The sequence below is a fragment of the Drosophila gunungcola genome, unplaced genomic scaffold (genome assembly GCF_025200985.1).
Source record: "Drosophila gunungcola strain Sukarami unplaced genomic scaffold, Dgunungcola_SK_2 000001F, whole genome shotgun sequence".
Classification (NCBI taxonomy): Eukaryota; Metazoa; Arthropoda; class Insecta; order Diptera; family Drosophilidae; genus Drosophila; species Drosophila gunungcola.
Window position 1 is genome coordinate 9,455,166 of NW_026453197.1, and position 15,634 is coordinate 9,470,799.

Sequence of the window (15,634 nt, forward strand, 5' to 3'; positions counted from 1 at the left end):
TAAATGGTGTTATTTTAAATAAAAGACATGTTAATTTAACGACTTTAAGTATGCGATAGTTTCACCCCTTGAATAAACTACCTATCGATTGCTGCCCGTGAGCTTTGGTCACACTTGTCATCAGCCAAGCCAAAACAGTGAAATTTTTTCGTACATTTCGGGAGAAAATTCTCGACCATTTGCAGGCAAAAAATAAGTAACTTTTTTGTGACATTTGCGTGTACGAAACCGGCGTAATTGTGGCCCCACAATCGGTCAAGTTAATACGGTACAGCATCCTATAATTCGCCAACTTTTTCGTCGGCATTTTCGCGACGCCCGGCACGTACACGCATACACATTCGCTTTTGGACAGTGTGTGTATATGTGTGCCGCCGTCTGATTAGTGTGCGCCTGTGTGTGTGTGTAGCTCGTGCTGGGGTCTGAAAATTTTTCTTATATCGGCCGTTGCATGAGGCAATAGTTAAATTAAAGGGGCAAATTAAGCTACAAAAAAATATGTTGTTAATTTCCAGGACCCTTTGGCGAAGCCATCAGCGCCTGCAACTGCAACAACAACTCGTGCACAGTGCCTCCAGCGGTGGTTTATTGGCGGAAAAGCACACTCGGTATCGGAGCACCCCGGATTCATTGGTTTCAGGCGCAAGAACCGGCTGATTGTGGTCACGTAAGTGCTCGTGATTCAGCCCTTTACCATGAGAACCATCCATGATCAATCCCCCGATTCCGTTTGCAGATCATGAGTGGCAGATATCGCGGTGGCGGTGGTGGCGGCGGTAGTGGCGGAAGATTCGGAGGACGAGGTGGTGGCGGTGGGGGCTATGGAGATGGCGGTGGCTACAACGACTTCGACAACTACCGGGGCGGCGGAGGCGGAGGAGGAGGACCTGGCTTCAATGACAACTTCGGACCCGGTCCCGGGCCAAACCCCTTCAATAGTAAGTAAAAACCTAATGAATAGATGCGCGGAAAGAAAGCTTCTTATCAAACTTAGGATGAAGGTGGTCTAACTGTGTTTTACACATATAACTAATAATAATTTTGTTGCTTCTAGTGGGTGGTCCCAACATTTCCGGCAACGATCTGATGCAGTTGATGAGTGCCATGGCCAGCAACTTCAACATGAACTCGCAGCCGCCGCAGCCGATGCGCCAGAGTTGCGGTGAGTTGCGCAATCACCACTGCGGATTATTTGTTGAGCTGTCCGGCAGGCTGATCAAGAAGCGGGTGAATCGCTTCGCGGAGCTGCGCGACCGCAACGGTGGAGCCTGCCAGCTGGTCGTTCTGGAGGACAAGCATCCAAGGGTGGCGCGGCGTATGAACAACATGCCCGAGAACACCACATTGACAATCGTGGGTCTGGTGATGCGCCGACCTCACAATTCATGCAATCAGACGATGCCCACAGGCGAGATCGAAGTGGAGGTGCAGGACATCCTAAATATTCACTTCCCGGCCAGCGGCACTAAGCGAGCTGGAGACAAACGCACATACAGCACCATGGTGCAGCAGCAGAGTAACCTTGGGATCACTAGCACCGAGTACAAGATAGCCAGTAAGTCGGAAAATCTCTCAGTAGTTATGCTGTTCTGTAAACTAACTAACTCACATTTTTTTTCTTTACAGAGAACGAGAACATCTTAAAGTATTTTGAGAACCGCGATCTCACCTGCAACGATTTAAGGCGCGACGATGTGGGCAAGACGGTGACCCTGGTGGGTTGGATTCCCTCTACCAAAAACAACAAATTTCTGCAGCTCAAGGATGGCTATGGCCAGACCCAACTCATGATCGAAGATCAGTCGGTAAGAAGGTCATTTTAATAATGGATACCCAGTGTCGAGTTATTCATGTGAAGCCATTACCCTAACATATACCTTACTTTTTAGCTCAGCGACACATTCCTGTCGACACCAGAGCAGACGGTTATCCAGATAGTGGGCAAAGTTCTGGGAAGACCCAAAGCCAACGTTAATTTGGTAGGTACCCAAAAATACACTTTAATAATAAAAAATAATTAAATCCCCCTTAGAAATACGACACTGGTGAAGTGGAGGTCAGCGTGACAAGTGTGAAGATCCTGAACCCAGACGATGCCTACGATGGTCCCATCAAGGCCAAAGAGAAGCAGCAGAAGCTATCTATCGATGATCTGGAGGCTGAAGAGGCTGCCGCCGAAGCCTCGGCCAATCTGAGCAGCAATAATGGAGAATCCAAGGATGATGGCTCAGATGCAGCTCCAATTGCCAATAGCTCCGTAGTGGCTGAGCAGCGAGTGAAGGTGGCGGATACCAACAAGTTCGCCGACCGCACACATAACTGCGGTGAACTCAGCTCGAATGATATTAACGAAAAAGTCGTTATCTGCGGCTGGCTGGAGTTCCAGCGGATGAACAAGTTCTTTATACTCCGCGATGCTTATGGACAGACTCAGGTCCTGCTCTTGCCCAGAACAGAGGGCCTTGAGGAATATATTGAAACGGGCGTGCCCATTGAGTCGATTGTGCGAGTGGAGGGTACAGTGATTCCTCGCCCAGCGGCCACCATAAACCCCAAAATGCAAACTGGCCATGTTGAGGTGGAGGCGGACAAGGTGGTTGTGCTTAATCCGGCAAAGAAAAATCTTCCATTCGAGATCCGCAAGTTCAACCGAGCTGGCGAGCGCTTGAGACTGACTCATAGGTATCTGGATCTGCGCTTCAATGATATGCAGCACAATCTTCGTCTCCGGTCGGCTGTTATAATGAAAATGCGAGAGTATCTGATCAACTATTTGGGCTTCGTTGAGGTGGAGACTCCGACCCTCTTCAGAAGAACTCCAGGCGGAGCCCAGGAGTTTGTGGTGCCCACTCGAAAAGCGGGGCACTTCTACTCACTGGTGCAGAGCCCGCAGCAATTCAAGCAGATGCTAATGTCCGGAGGAATTGACAGATACTTCCAGGTGGCTCGCTGCTACAGGGATGAAGCCACGCGTCCGGATCGTCAGCCGGAGTTCACACAACTGGATGTGGAGCTGTCCTTCACCAGCCGCGATGACATCATGCAACTGATCGAGGAGACGCTCCGTTATTCGTGGCCCAAAGATTTTCCCCGACTGCAGACACCCTTCCGCCGTATCACCTATGAAGAGGCACTGGAAAAGTACGGCAATGACAAACCGGACACCCGCTTTGGTTTCTTACTGAACAACGTCTCGGAAATCGTTGAGAAGAGCGGTGATTTCAAGGAAAAATACGAGGATCTCGGCGCCTATGCCATCGTGGTGCGGGCTAGTGAAGCCTTTTGGAATGGAGCTGCCCGCAAGCATTACGAAAGCCTGGGCAAGGACTTCAAGGGAACGCTGTTTGTGCGCAAATTCGGTCCGACGAAGGATGTGCAGGATAAGCTGGGCAAGCTGCTGGGCGAGGAAGTGGCTAACGAGGTCGCCGAGAAGTTTGATCTCGAGGAGAACGATCTGCTCTTCCTTGGCATTGGCCCGAAAGTGGAAACTGTAAGTCACTGTCGAACCTTTGTTAACATACTGGGCCTTAATAATTTATTTTGTAATCACAGCGCGCAATGCTTGGTCGCATCCGACTGGACTATCACGATTTTCTAGTCGAGAACGCCAAGGTGAAGAAGCCTAATGACTTCCGTTTCCTGTGGGTGATCGATTTCCCGCTGTTCGAGCGCAATCGTGAAACCAACCAGCTAGAGAGTGTTCACCATCCCTTCACCCTACCGCACAGCGATGATCTGGATAACTTTGCCACCAGCTGCGAAAACATGGAGAACATACGCTCCCAGGCTTACGATCTGGTACTGAACGGCCAGGAAGTCGGAGGCGGTTCCATACGTATCCACGATCGCGACATGCAACACTTTATACTGGAACAGATTCTGAAGATTCCGCACGATCATTTGTCGCACTTACTAAGCGCTTTGGAGTCTGGCTGCCCGCCTCACGGTGGCATTGCTTTGGGCTTGGATCGCCTGATAGCCATCTTGTGCCGCGCGCGATCAATTCGCGATGTGATTGCATTCCCCAAGTCACTTAATGGGCGTGATCCTCTCTCCAACGCTCCAGTTCCCATTTCCGACGAGGAGATGAAGCTCTACCACCTTTCTGTGGTCGAGGAGGAGGAGGCCAGCACAAATAACACGTCACACGAACAGGAGGACGACGATCCCGACCAAGAGCGCGCACCGCCATCTCCAATGTCGGCGACCAGCGATTCTCAGCACCCAGAAATGGATGTGGACATCAAGGCGGAGCCTGAGGAGGTCCTTGAAAAGGAAGAAGTGGAAACCGCACCCCCACCAGTTAAATCGCCAGTCAAACCGCCAACCAAAGCGGCAGTCAAAGCAGCTCCCGCCGCCGAAGTTCCCCCGCCAGCCGAGCCCGTTCCGCCGGTGGCTGCCACGCCGACCAGAGCCAAGCGGACTGTCAAAAAGAAGGTCTAGGGCGGGGACTCATTAACATTACGGATTAGCATTTTACGTGTAAGCTCAGTAGTCAGGACGGAGATGGGCAGCAGGCGGACGAACCAGTCAGCCGTACAGCAAACGGCAGTCGGGTCGGTTCGATTGAACGGCAATTACCCTGTTATACACACAGATGTATACCCAAAGGTTAATATATATATGTACCCACCCCGGATCATCTCGACGGATTTCAATACCAGACCATAGAACGTAGGCAAACGAATTATACACTTACATCGCCCGACCCGGCTGCCTACATTCTACAAGTCCATTTCTAAATATTATGGCAACAAATTTATTACAATTTACAATATATACAAAACAGCTTGTATTCGGACTTGTTTAATTATACGATGCTTGAATTGCAGTTTCACTGTGTTTCCCAAACTGAATCTGATTTTGAGTCATCGATTGTGTACGATCGATGTGCACATCCAACGAATTATTATTATTAATATTAATTTATGTAATAGTACAGATTAAACTGAAATTGTATTAATAATTGAAAAAAAAAACTATTGAAATTCCGCAACAAAATCAACTGGAGAAACAATATTTCTAAACCACAAACATCTAAAAGATATGATCCAAGCACATTTTAGTTGATTGTCCGATATTGAACCATAAACATTTGTTTAGCCCTGGCTTTTGTTCTGCACATTTTGTTCTTTTTAAAACTGCAGCAATGTTTTTGTCGTTTTTGACTTAAATCTAATAAACCGCACAAAATTGATCCGCCGATAATAGTAGTCTTCCGTTTGTCAAGACCAGAGGATTTTTCTATATTTTTCCTTTAAAAGAAATAGTTTAATGAATATGTTTTAAACGCATTGTATTGAAAATATGAATATCAGCTTAAGTGACACTTAATAGTTAGTAAGGAATGGGGCAAGGAAGGGGTTTTAAATAGCTTATAGCATCAATAACAGCTACTCCACTGTTGGCACAGTAAATATGTTATTCTCCATGAATCCATATGTGAGATTCCTTCTGTAATCCCACCAGCTGACGTTTGGAGCCTGCGTGCTCAACTGGCGATCATCTAAATCGGCAAACTCCACCGTGTCCTGCTCCTCCACAGAATCGATGCTGACATCGTCGTTTTCTTTCTGTTCCGGACTGAAGCTAGTCCAATGCTCGTAGGGATCCTGACCACCGGGAGACATCTGTAGGTTGTTGAAATTGGCTGCCAGTTTTCCAAACGGATCGATGTGATGCAGGAGGGGATCCACACCCTGATTGGGAGGCGCCTTAAGTCGCTGCAGCGGCGTTCGCCAGTGTGGATGCTTTGCTCCCAAGGTGGGCAAGTCCGTCCACTTGCCCAGAGCAAACGGAGAGCTATCATTGGTGTCTATCATGAACATTCCCCTTGTGCTGGGCCGTATATTGTCCCCAGCCTCCAGCAGGAAATTCGTGGGCGGGCACATCCCCAGGAGATACGATATATAACCACTGCAGGCCCATCCCCAAAAACCTTTCGGTGAGCGGATGGACTCCAGGAAATAGGCGGGAGCCCGCTGATGACTGCAAGCAAAGGAGTCTGGAAGGGGAAAACCATCTATAAGGATATATATTTTCATAGACAAAGTAAGTGCTTACTAATTTTCTGGCCACTACAACCCGGTTGCATGATACCTCCGTTCATATAGAAATCCGCGTGACCACATCTCTCCATTTTTCCCTGGACCAAGGCATTCGTGTGTATCACATCCACATAGCTGGCATCACTGGCATCCAGTTTATCCGCCCTGCCGGAGGTGATGAAAAGGGGCATTGCCGGATCCAATCCTGTTATCCTTGGCAGCATGAACGAGCTCAGATTCCGGGCTATATAGTTGGGCACCTGAGCTCCCAGCGAGAAGCCTATTACATGGATGTCTGTGTTACCCGTCTCCACCAATCGTTCCACCAGCTGGGCAGTGCAGGTGCCAGCATGTTTGGTGTTATGAACCGCACTTATGTAGCAGGGTCCTGGCGACAGGACACTCCAGTCCACATAGATGATGTTATAGTCCGCCTTGGCCAGGTACTCTAGAATATTAAATATTAAATAACATAAATGTAATTTAATTTATAATATAATCTATTTTGTGACAACAATTTATTGCAGTCTAAACTCTCACCCTCTCTCATTTGCTGCAGTGGATGCAGAAACATGTCCGAATTATAGCCATGGATGATGATTTTTGTGGGATATCTGGGATTGAAATAGGAGTCTGTCAGATTAGACTTCTCCAGGGACTCGTCTATATGAAGGCACTGTCTGTCCATCGGATTGTGGCGTGTGTAGATGTAATACTTGACATCCGGATCGGGACAACTACGACCTATGGCCCATTTACAAGGACCGATTGTGATGTCCCTATTCGAGGGCGTTGATGAAGTTGATGGTGTGGCAGGTGAATAAGCCTCTGTGGTACTCTCATCCTCATGAATTGGCACTGGTTTTAGGTTTAGAAACCCCTTACCAAATGCTTTCGGACTGCAGCTGGCTGGAAATAATCTAAACATAAAATAATCATCACAAAAAACGGATCGGATTTACCAACCTAGAAGCAGCCAACCGATGACAAACCGCAAGTGCATCTTTTTAGTTATCTGGTAACTCAATCCTCTTAAAATAATAATTGAAAATCAATTTCTTTGCCAGTTTTTTGAAGCGTTCGGGCTGAAAACGTTGGAGAAACTAAAGGCCGGCTGGCCGAAGTCAAGTCGATTTTGGCCAAATTGTAATGAGATATGCAAATGAGTGAGTACACTTGATGGTGTGTGTTTGAGCGCGGCTGTAAAGTGAGAGTTGCGGGTGGAAAAGTGAAACCGAAATGAGAATTAAAGCTGAAGGAAAAAGTGTCATAAGTAAACTATTTCAGAATGGGTTTACAAAGTGCGCAGAAATAAAAAAAATCTTTGAAGTGACTTTGTGTGCTTTATGAGCTGTGATAAATAAGGATGTACATATTTAAAACCCAAGAAAATCTCTTTCAAGATCCAAACATCTTTATATTTTGTTTATAATTTTCTTGGATGAACTCATAAATGCATTCACACAGCACTCACTCATTCAACAAAAAGCACTCATAGACACATATACACTCACCTACGTGATTGTTATTTCAATTATCAACGTTTACTGAATGAAAACTTTTTGTTGTCATCGCAAGCGATCTTGTCGCACGTACAAAGGGGAATGTTCGCAGGTCTTTTGCATTTATAGGAATCGAGTCTTACCAAGAATCTGGTACCATTATTGACTCACTCTCGTTTCGAAGACCCACATAGATAGCATGGGATGTTTCCCGACCCAGGTCAATGAAAACAAACTTGAATGGGATTTGTAATTTCATTTCCACCATATATCTTCTTAACTGGAGCATGCCTTATGGCCATAATATGGTTGAACGTGCGAAAAGCAAACACTTGCAATGGTTTTCAATCCCAAAGATGTGTGTTTCTGATTGAATGGTTTTCTGGAATCGTTTTCGATGTTATTTATTTTTCAATTCATTACCGGTACGTGTGTCTAGAACGCCCACGATTTTTCCCCTCGAAATCCACTCGGAAACCAAAATATATATTCAATATACATATATGCATGCCAATAAACTGTTCTTTGGAATGTCAAACAAAAAGCGAATAAATGGTTAGATGGACGGACATTTCCCGCTTGTGACTTTAAATGAGCGACATGTGTGCCTTGGATAGGGAATATTGTCAAATCCATTAAATTATTAATAGCAAATCTTCATATGTAAAATCTATGGACTTTTTAATAAATTGAGAGAGATTGACATTTGTATTAGAACATTTTAGTTAGCTGTTTTACATTAGGAATGATTTTATTTGGGCCTTAACACCTCAGCCGAAATTCTATATATTTTACCTATGCTTAATTTGAATATAATACTAAAATATCGATTGTATTTTTAATACTTGTATTTTATTGTTTAAGCAATACACTGCTATTCACACATGTTGATCATGCATCTGGATGAGGGATTCATGGCTTTCTCGGTTCGGCACTTGAAGGCGTCCTGAAATTCAGGCATGTTCATGTATCCCCTATTCAGTTGAGCGGCAAAGATCTCCGTCTGCCGATTGCACAATTGTTGGGCCACCGCATAGAAGGGCACCTTTTGCGGATCCAATCCGAAGAACTGCAGCACTAAGGTCTCGGCAAAGGCGAATCTTTCGCCTTGAAGCCAGAAGTGATAGTCCCTGTAAGAGGCCTGAAACGAACGATAAAAGTGAAAGATCTCCCCGATCTCCTCCGAACTGAGTGGTCGATAAATAGGAGCTGATACTGCATCGTAATTTTGGAAAGTTTGTTTTTCGAGGCAATCCATGGCGGAATAGCGACCATCGGTATCCAAAAGCAGTCGGGATTGCCTCCAAAGTTCCAAGCCCTGGGTGGCATAATAATGATAAGTTGGACGATGCAAAGAAAGCAGCACAAAATGCAGAAAATGCCTGAGGAAATAGGCTGGCTGGTTCACATCCTCCTCGTCCATATAGGGCGATACAAAACTATGACGAAGTTGAGCCCGTCTAAGGATCAAAAGATTTCCATGAAAGAGTTATTAACGAAACCCAAATTTCCGTAGGTTTCATTGAGCTCAGTTATATTGATATAGTTTTGAGCATGTGCTTGAAGGATGCGTGCCACCTGAAGCTCTTTTTTCTCCACCGAAGCTGGCCACAAGTGACCATACCAATCTCTCCTGGACAGATTGGATCTTCTCAGCTTCTGAAATCGAGTTGTATGCAGTTGATAGGAGGCTAAAGCGACTTCTCGACTCAGATGGGAATTTAAGACATGCCATTGCCAGTATTCCGAATGCAACAACCTCTCGAATTCCTCGGCTATTTTATAGCAATCCGGATACCGGAGTTGCTCTCTGGCCTGCCACATCACATAGTTGTAAACTATTCGGGGCTCTGTTTGCCTTAGCACATCCCAGGCCTGGCTGATCTTCTCCACATCGAGGGGAAATTTTCGAGCTATTTCCAGCTGCTCCTTGGAGAAGTTTAGTGCCGCAAAAAAGATTTGAAAATAGTCTATGGTATTTTCATCCAGCAGGAGCTGTTCCTGACTGGGTTTGGAAGTGGTGGTACCTCTATTGCTGATCAAACTCCTAGCCATTGGAAGTTCTCCTCTCATTCCGCGACAAAGAACCCTCATCTCATGGGCTATTATATGTGACACCTGATGATGACGACCCTTTAAAACATCCGAGAGGCTTGATTTAAAATCATCCACACTGGGACAGGGCAGATTCTCCATTGGACTCACGTAGATCGTTTCCAGGGCAAAATAAATACGGAGTAGAGTGGGTAAGCCATGAGCTGCCAGTTGGGCTGACAGAACTATCCAATTAAGCTGCCCATTAAGATGCCTTCGCTCCCATTGATGTCTGAGAAATGGCCAAGAAGAGAGCACCTCTTTGTGTGCGGCCAGGAAGGGAATCTCCTCCAGAAGACGCCCATAATGGGATCTTGAAGGACTTACACCGAAAACATGCTTCTCGCCCCTCTTTCGACACTCCGCATAAAGTTGTGAAATCAGTCTGCCAGATGGAGTCTCAAAATTGCCAAATTGAGCCGAAAAGAAGGTCATCCTGTCCTGTTTGTTATAGAGATACGGTGGCAAGGTCTCATCTGGATCCTCCTTCATTGTTTGTTCGAAATTTCCACAAGCGTGGGCATAAAAATCATCACACGGATCCAATGAGTCGTTTTTGATCTTCACCATCTGCTGCAGATTGCCCTTATACAGATGGCTAAAGAACTGTCCCGATTCAACCTCCGAATCCGATTCCACTTCCGCCACAGATTCCCGTACATTGTGGGATCCCACTATATGGATTACTTTAGCGAGAAAAACAAACTGAAGAATCCCGCGCATTTTAATTATATTTTATTGTGGTCCGCTCGTTTGTTTTGTTTCGCGAAAACTGCGCAAAATTTTCGTCTTGCTCAGACCTACTCTCTAATGAATTGATAAGCCACAGAAACTGCGGATTAAGCTATATATTATTGATTCTATCACAGTTCTCCCAGTTCTCTTTACACTCTTTATAGACGCTCGCCTTGACCTTAAAGATCTTTGCCATTCCGTTTTGCTTACATCGCCTATTAGAGAAATGAACTCAGTTTATGAATTAATAGATGATTTTGTTTATTTACAACGTTTCAAAAATATTCTTGAAATGTTTGTAAAGATTATTAGAAGGTAAATAAAAAGTGAGTGAGAAAGATATATTCAAAAATTAGAAAATAAAAAATTATCTCGAAACTTATTAATGCAAAAAAAACTACAAGTTAATCTCAAAATCGCTCTCAAATATCATAAATCTGAGCAAGCTTAACTAAGACTAAAAAAAATTACGCATACGCAATGTGGTCACAGCTGCATTAGCTCAAACAGCAAAACAAAATATTGCTCCATTAGGTTCATTCTTATTTTTCAAGCAAAAATACATATATTTCTAAAAAAAATTATATTTTAAGCACAAACAATTCTTTTGACGTTTCTTAAAATTGTTTACAAATTTTTCCGAATGTCTTTCAGCTATCTCAAAAGTTCACTTTACGATTTCATCAATGTTATAGTTCAAATGAAGGAAAATTTCATCAACTTTTCATAATTGTCTTGGTCATTATTAATATATATATTTTTATGTCAAGCTATTCCGTTTTTGCGCCATTTGCGCATTGCATTTTCAAATTGACTTAATGACAAGTGTCAGCTTAGGGAAAGTGTACGTTTTTTTTAGAAAAGTCAAGGACCCGAAATGTGTGACTGTTGTTTATGAAAATTTTGGGTGGTATTTATATGTCAACTGACGATTATTGTATGACGATGTAGATTGTGCTTTGCACTTATTAAGATAAAAATGTATTTAGAAAGGTCAAGAACAGAACGCGTTGCTGTTTCCCATTCAAAAACCTTTCAAATCCCATGCCAAATGGTAAACTAATGTTTCTAGTTCCTTTGCATTTGCGGAAATTCCAAAACGCTGTCAATAATTTCAAGGCAAATGCTTTGAAAATGGAACAAACTTTATACTAGATGCATGAATTATTTTTAATGAGCGTGTTGTTATTGTTGGAGGTTTGGCTTTAGATCCGGCCAGCGGCTGCTCGAAAACTGTCAAAATGTGCGCCGAAAATGTATTTTATTTATTATCGATGTTATTTCTGCGCGACTTTCCAAAAAATCTGCACCCTCTGCCCTGGTAGTGGCGTCTCATTTTGGCCAATGGGACAAAATATTTGGTTATATATCCAAAAGCACAAATACATGCACACGATGCTATATCCACTTGTCAGATCTGCCCCAACTGCGTGTGTATGGATGCCTGCAGACCGCTAAGTATTTCATCTATATCTCATTTTGTGGACTGGCCAACGATTTTAGTTGAGCCAAAGGCTTTCAGCAGTTAATAGCACGAAATTGTGTCTTCCCCCAGCGGACAAAAAAATTAAAGGTAAACCAGGAGACAAGTGAAGTGACCTAAAGATCCCAGTCAAATGCTAAAAGCTTAACAAAATTTATGAATTCGAATTCAAGTGTGCCCTGTTCGTAAATATTTCCTCACTGGTGTTTTTTCAATTTTAGTTGGAACCGGTCCAATCAATAAAACTGGAATTATTTCCATCTATATAGACATATGGTTCTTTGATTGCTCTATCAGCAATACAAAGAGCACAGAACCATCAAAAATATATAACCAGACGTAGACAAAAACCAAAAAATTGTATATCTGCCATATGGCTTTCATATCTGTCGACTTTATATAAATACCTATACCTATACGTTGGGATTTTATTTGATTAGCTTATTTTAAAACAAAATCAAATGTGTTTCGCGAGAATTTATTGCCGCCTTTTTTATGTTTTTATCACATTAAACTTCTCACGCGCCGAATAAAAAATATTTCGTGACTTTTCAAATATTTTCAATATTATTTCAATCTATGTCTGGCTTTTTTAAACGAAATATATGTATATTTTAACGATTTTTCAGCAGCAAACCCAATCAACATGAGTGAAGCACGTAACCTGTTCACCACCTTCGGCATCCTGGCCATCCTTCTTTTCTTCCTTTACCTCATCTATGCCGTCTTGTAAAATGTTGGTGGCAAGAAGGAGGTCCTTAGAGCAGGATACTAGGTAAGAATATATGTATATTAAGAGGGTAAAGATGGATTATCTAACCGTTTTAGCTAATAAATGCGTGAAAGTCTGACAAGTAATACCTATAATGCATCGTAAAGAACTTGCAACCTCTATTGTTTTATTAGATCATGTACCCATTTTCCAATTGAATTTACTCGAGATAAATCCACATCAATCACAAACCTTGAAATACTTATTAAGGCCAGAATGTGCCATAAACTCAATGGGGCTACATGATGAACCCGATTATACAATATTCCTCCAATATTTCGAAACGTTTCAAGCAACAAATAAGGGAAATCCACATATTTTCCTGTTAAAAGTAAATAAATATGTTAATCAAACAAACAGCTGGAGAAGAAAGCATCATATTCAACACATAAACCAAAAAATAAATAAATAAAACATTTTTCAAATGACAAGATCCGTCGGAAAAAGGCAATTTGTCTAGGTGCAGTCCAGCAAATGAATAATGTTCAAAGAACAGAGAATATATTGGCTACAATCGCATGGAATCCGAATATATGTAATGCAAATATACAGACACCGTATGTATATAAAAATCTAGAAAATATTTGTGCCGCGTCAAAAAATATGAGCAACAACTGGACTCCTATACAAGCAAATAGCCGGTGATATACCTATATGTATATGAATTTTTTTATATATCGTCCATATAACCGGATCTATGTGGGTGCGTGCGTGCGCCTGGGCAATAATTCCAAGCGCTGGCCAACATTTTGTGGAGAAGTGGAAGTGGAATTTAGATCGGAAAATTCAGTTACTGCGCGCCTTTAGCTACGAACGGTTGGAAATCTCTCCAAAAAGAACTAGATACCCATCCCAAAGTGTGTGTGATTTGTGGCCGTCGATCGATCAATCGCTTACCTAATCCGTATTATCCCCTTGTAATCCAAACAGCAGCCAGCAGCCTGAGCAACAAAATCAAAATGAATGAGGCCAAGAGTTTGTTCACCACCTTCCTCATCCTGGCCTTCCTGCTGTTCCTGCTCTACGCCTTCTACGAAGCCGCCTTCTAGGCCCATCCCATGTCACCAGCCCACCCATAACCCCCATCAAGGATAGCTTACATGTTGAATTTCAATTCCAAGCCGCCGGCCATGTCATCATCTTGTGGCCCGGTGGAGCTTTTAGGACCCTACGCGTTTAAGATGTTTAGCATTTAATGGATTTCTACTAGTAACCTAAGTCAGGTAAGCAGAAACAAAAAACAAAACCCCCTTCAATTAATTCAATTATCAGTCGCACACATCAAACAGATTATCGAAATATTCTGCCGCTGGCCTAAAAAAAAACCTTGACTAAATTTTTTGGCACCCATTTGGCAGCTCGATAATAAATAGATTTTCCGTTTCTATTTTTTAACGACAACGTTTCGACATGGCCCACTAAACACCTTCCTGTCGTCGCAGGCCCCCTTCATTTGGGAGCATTAAAAATCATTTTCACAGAATGTCGCAACTTTGTGATTCAACACTTGCCACCGAAAATATCCACCATAGTGCGCAAGCTTAAAAATGTTCAAAGAGACAGTTTTTTATGGCCAGAATTTATGATTGGCCAAGGTGGAAATTATAATTAATTTTTATTAAATGTTTTCGAATATTTCAAGCAGTTTGATAGATAAACTTGCAAAAAATGATTCGAGTATAGCAGTGTTATTTTCAAGAAAGTCAAATCTGCTTTCGAAATACCTCCGTGAGTTATTATTTTAAACCAAAAATAAATCTCAAAGAAGATTATGGTCTTTGAAACAAACAACGCAATGCGGGCTATTGTTTATGCCAATGTGGCCACTTGAACAAACAAAACAAAAAAAGAATATCTATATATATGCATATATCAATTGCAGAGACTTCACGTCAGAGGAAAACATTTATTTTTATTATAAAATCAGTTAATCGAGTGCTTTTATAAATTGAATTTTGCAATTAAATACTTGTCTAATGCACACTTGCAGATGACGTCAAAGCCACCAGCTGCCGAAATCGGAGGCTCGCCGATCATGATGAGCATTTGCTGATCGATGGTCAACCCCTGCTAAGTGGTAAGTACCATTAATTACGATCCCCTGGGATGCGCTCCAATAAAATATTTCCCTCAAAATTTCTCCGTTTGTGTGTTTTCGCAGTGCCTCGCCACATTTCTTCCATCTTTGAGGCGCCGCAAGATCGATCCATTCGAAAAAATCTGCTGCCGACCTTGGCGTCATCTGCTCTAATCATAAATTTTATTTTGTGATCTTTTTATTTCTGTTTGGCAATGGAATCTACTTAGTTTGCAATTCAAAGACCATGATGTACAGTATAAGCAAATTGAGAACAACAGCAGCAATCAATGTGAACCATCAACAATTGGTTATTTCATTGTTAAACAACAAATTTATTTCGCATTCGTACTTTGTAAGACATACATAATGTATAACTGCATTTTACTCGACTTTTCTTAAATTACTTGTGAATAACAACCGCAAAAAAAAGCAACAACAACTGCAGGAATAAAAACAAAACACAAAACTAAAGATTGTTTTCTATTATATTTATTACCTATTGTTTGACAGTTTAGTCAAAAATTAAGTGGCGAAATTATATGCATCCTTGAACATCAGTTTTTGGTAATTTTTCATTATACAAATGTAATATCATTGTGTCAACAGTTGATTATAAAATGGCATTATGATTTTGATTGAACGTTTGGTAGCATATTTTAAAGGCATACTTTTAGGCTTGCACTGGTTTCGAATCGGTAAAAATTACAGATTCCTTAAGTTGTAGTCAGTCTGCCACAAACAAAAAACAAATATATAAATAGGTGAAATAAATAAAAAAATATTGAAAATATTTTTGATTTGTAGTCTGTCATTTATAAATTTTAAAATGTTTTAAAATGTCTACAAAAAGTAGTACTAATATAACAGAAAAGTGCAGTGCAAATTTTTAAAACATAATAAACAAAATAAAGAAATATTTTA

The 15,634-nt window shown here is 42.2% G+C and overlaps 3 protein-coding genes and 1 long non-coding RNA gene across 7 annotated transcripts; 2 read left to right on the forward strand and 2 right to left on the reverse strand.

The window, feature by feature from the left end:
• The first annotated feature begins 483 nt into the window (after nucleotides 1-483).
• On the forward strand, nucleotides 484-5,163 carry LOC128261198 (aspartate--tRNA ligase, mitochondrial). The gene is given in 8 exon segments (XM_052994756.1): nucleotides 484-633; nucleotides 635-667; nucleotides 737-938; nucleotides 1,055-1,555; nucleotides 1,627-1,805; nucleotides 1,890-1,979; nucleotides 2,033-3,490; nucleotides 3,553-5,163. Coding segments are annotated over 8 exon segments (3,489 nt in total). The 5' UTR covers nucleotides 484-498; the 3' UTR covers nucleotides 4,444-5,163.
• A 116-nt stretch (nucleotides 5,164-5,279) lies between these two features.
• On the reverse strand, nucleotides 5,280-7,630 carry LOC128261200 (phospholipase A1 member A). The gene is made up of 5 exons (XM_052994758.1): nucleotides 7,562-7,630; nucleotides 7,014-7,078; nucleotides 6,588-6,956; nucleotides 6,064-6,495; nucleotides 5,280-6,004 (listed from the first exon to the last, which is right to left on the reverse strand). The coding sequence occupies exons 2-5, from the start codon at nucleotides 7,048-7,050 to the stop codon at nucleotides 5,394-5,396; spliced, it is 1,449 nt and encodes a 482-aa protein (XP_052850718.1). The 5' UTR covers nucleotides 7,051-7,078; nucleotides 7,562-7,630; the 3' UTR covers nucleotides 5,280-5,393.
• Nucleotides 7,631-7,799: 169 nt separating this feature from the next.
• On the reverse strand, nucleotides 7,800-10,396 carry LOC128261199 (uncharacterized). Its single transcript, XM_052994757.1, is given in 2 exon segments — nucleotides 7,800-9,031; nucleotides 9,034-10,396. Coding segments are annotated over 2 exon segments (1,941 nt in total). The 5' UTR covers nucleotides 10,367-10,396; the 3' UTR covers nucleotides 7,800-8,423.
• A 1,415-nt stretch (nucleotides 10,397-11,811) lies between these two features.
• LOC128261201 (uncharacterized) lies at nucleotides 11,812-15,184 on the forward strand. 4 transcript variants are annotated; one of them, XR_008268241.1, is made up of 5 exons: nucleotides 11,812-11,951; nucleotides 12,494-12,636; nucleotides 13,564-13,856; nucleotides 14,624-14,710; nucleotides 14,795-15,184. It is a non-coding gene; the product is annotated as an uncharacterized LOC128261201 (long non-coding RNA). The 4 variants fall into 4 exon arrangements; XR_008268240.1 differs by having other exon boundaries at nucleotides 11,846-11,951; nucleotides 12,491-12,636; XR_008268242.1 differs by lacking the exons at nucleotides 11,812-11,951; nucleotides 12,494-12,636 and adding an exon at nucleotides 13,357-13,490.
• The last annotated feature ends 450 nt before the right edge of the window (nucleotides 15,185-15,634 follow it).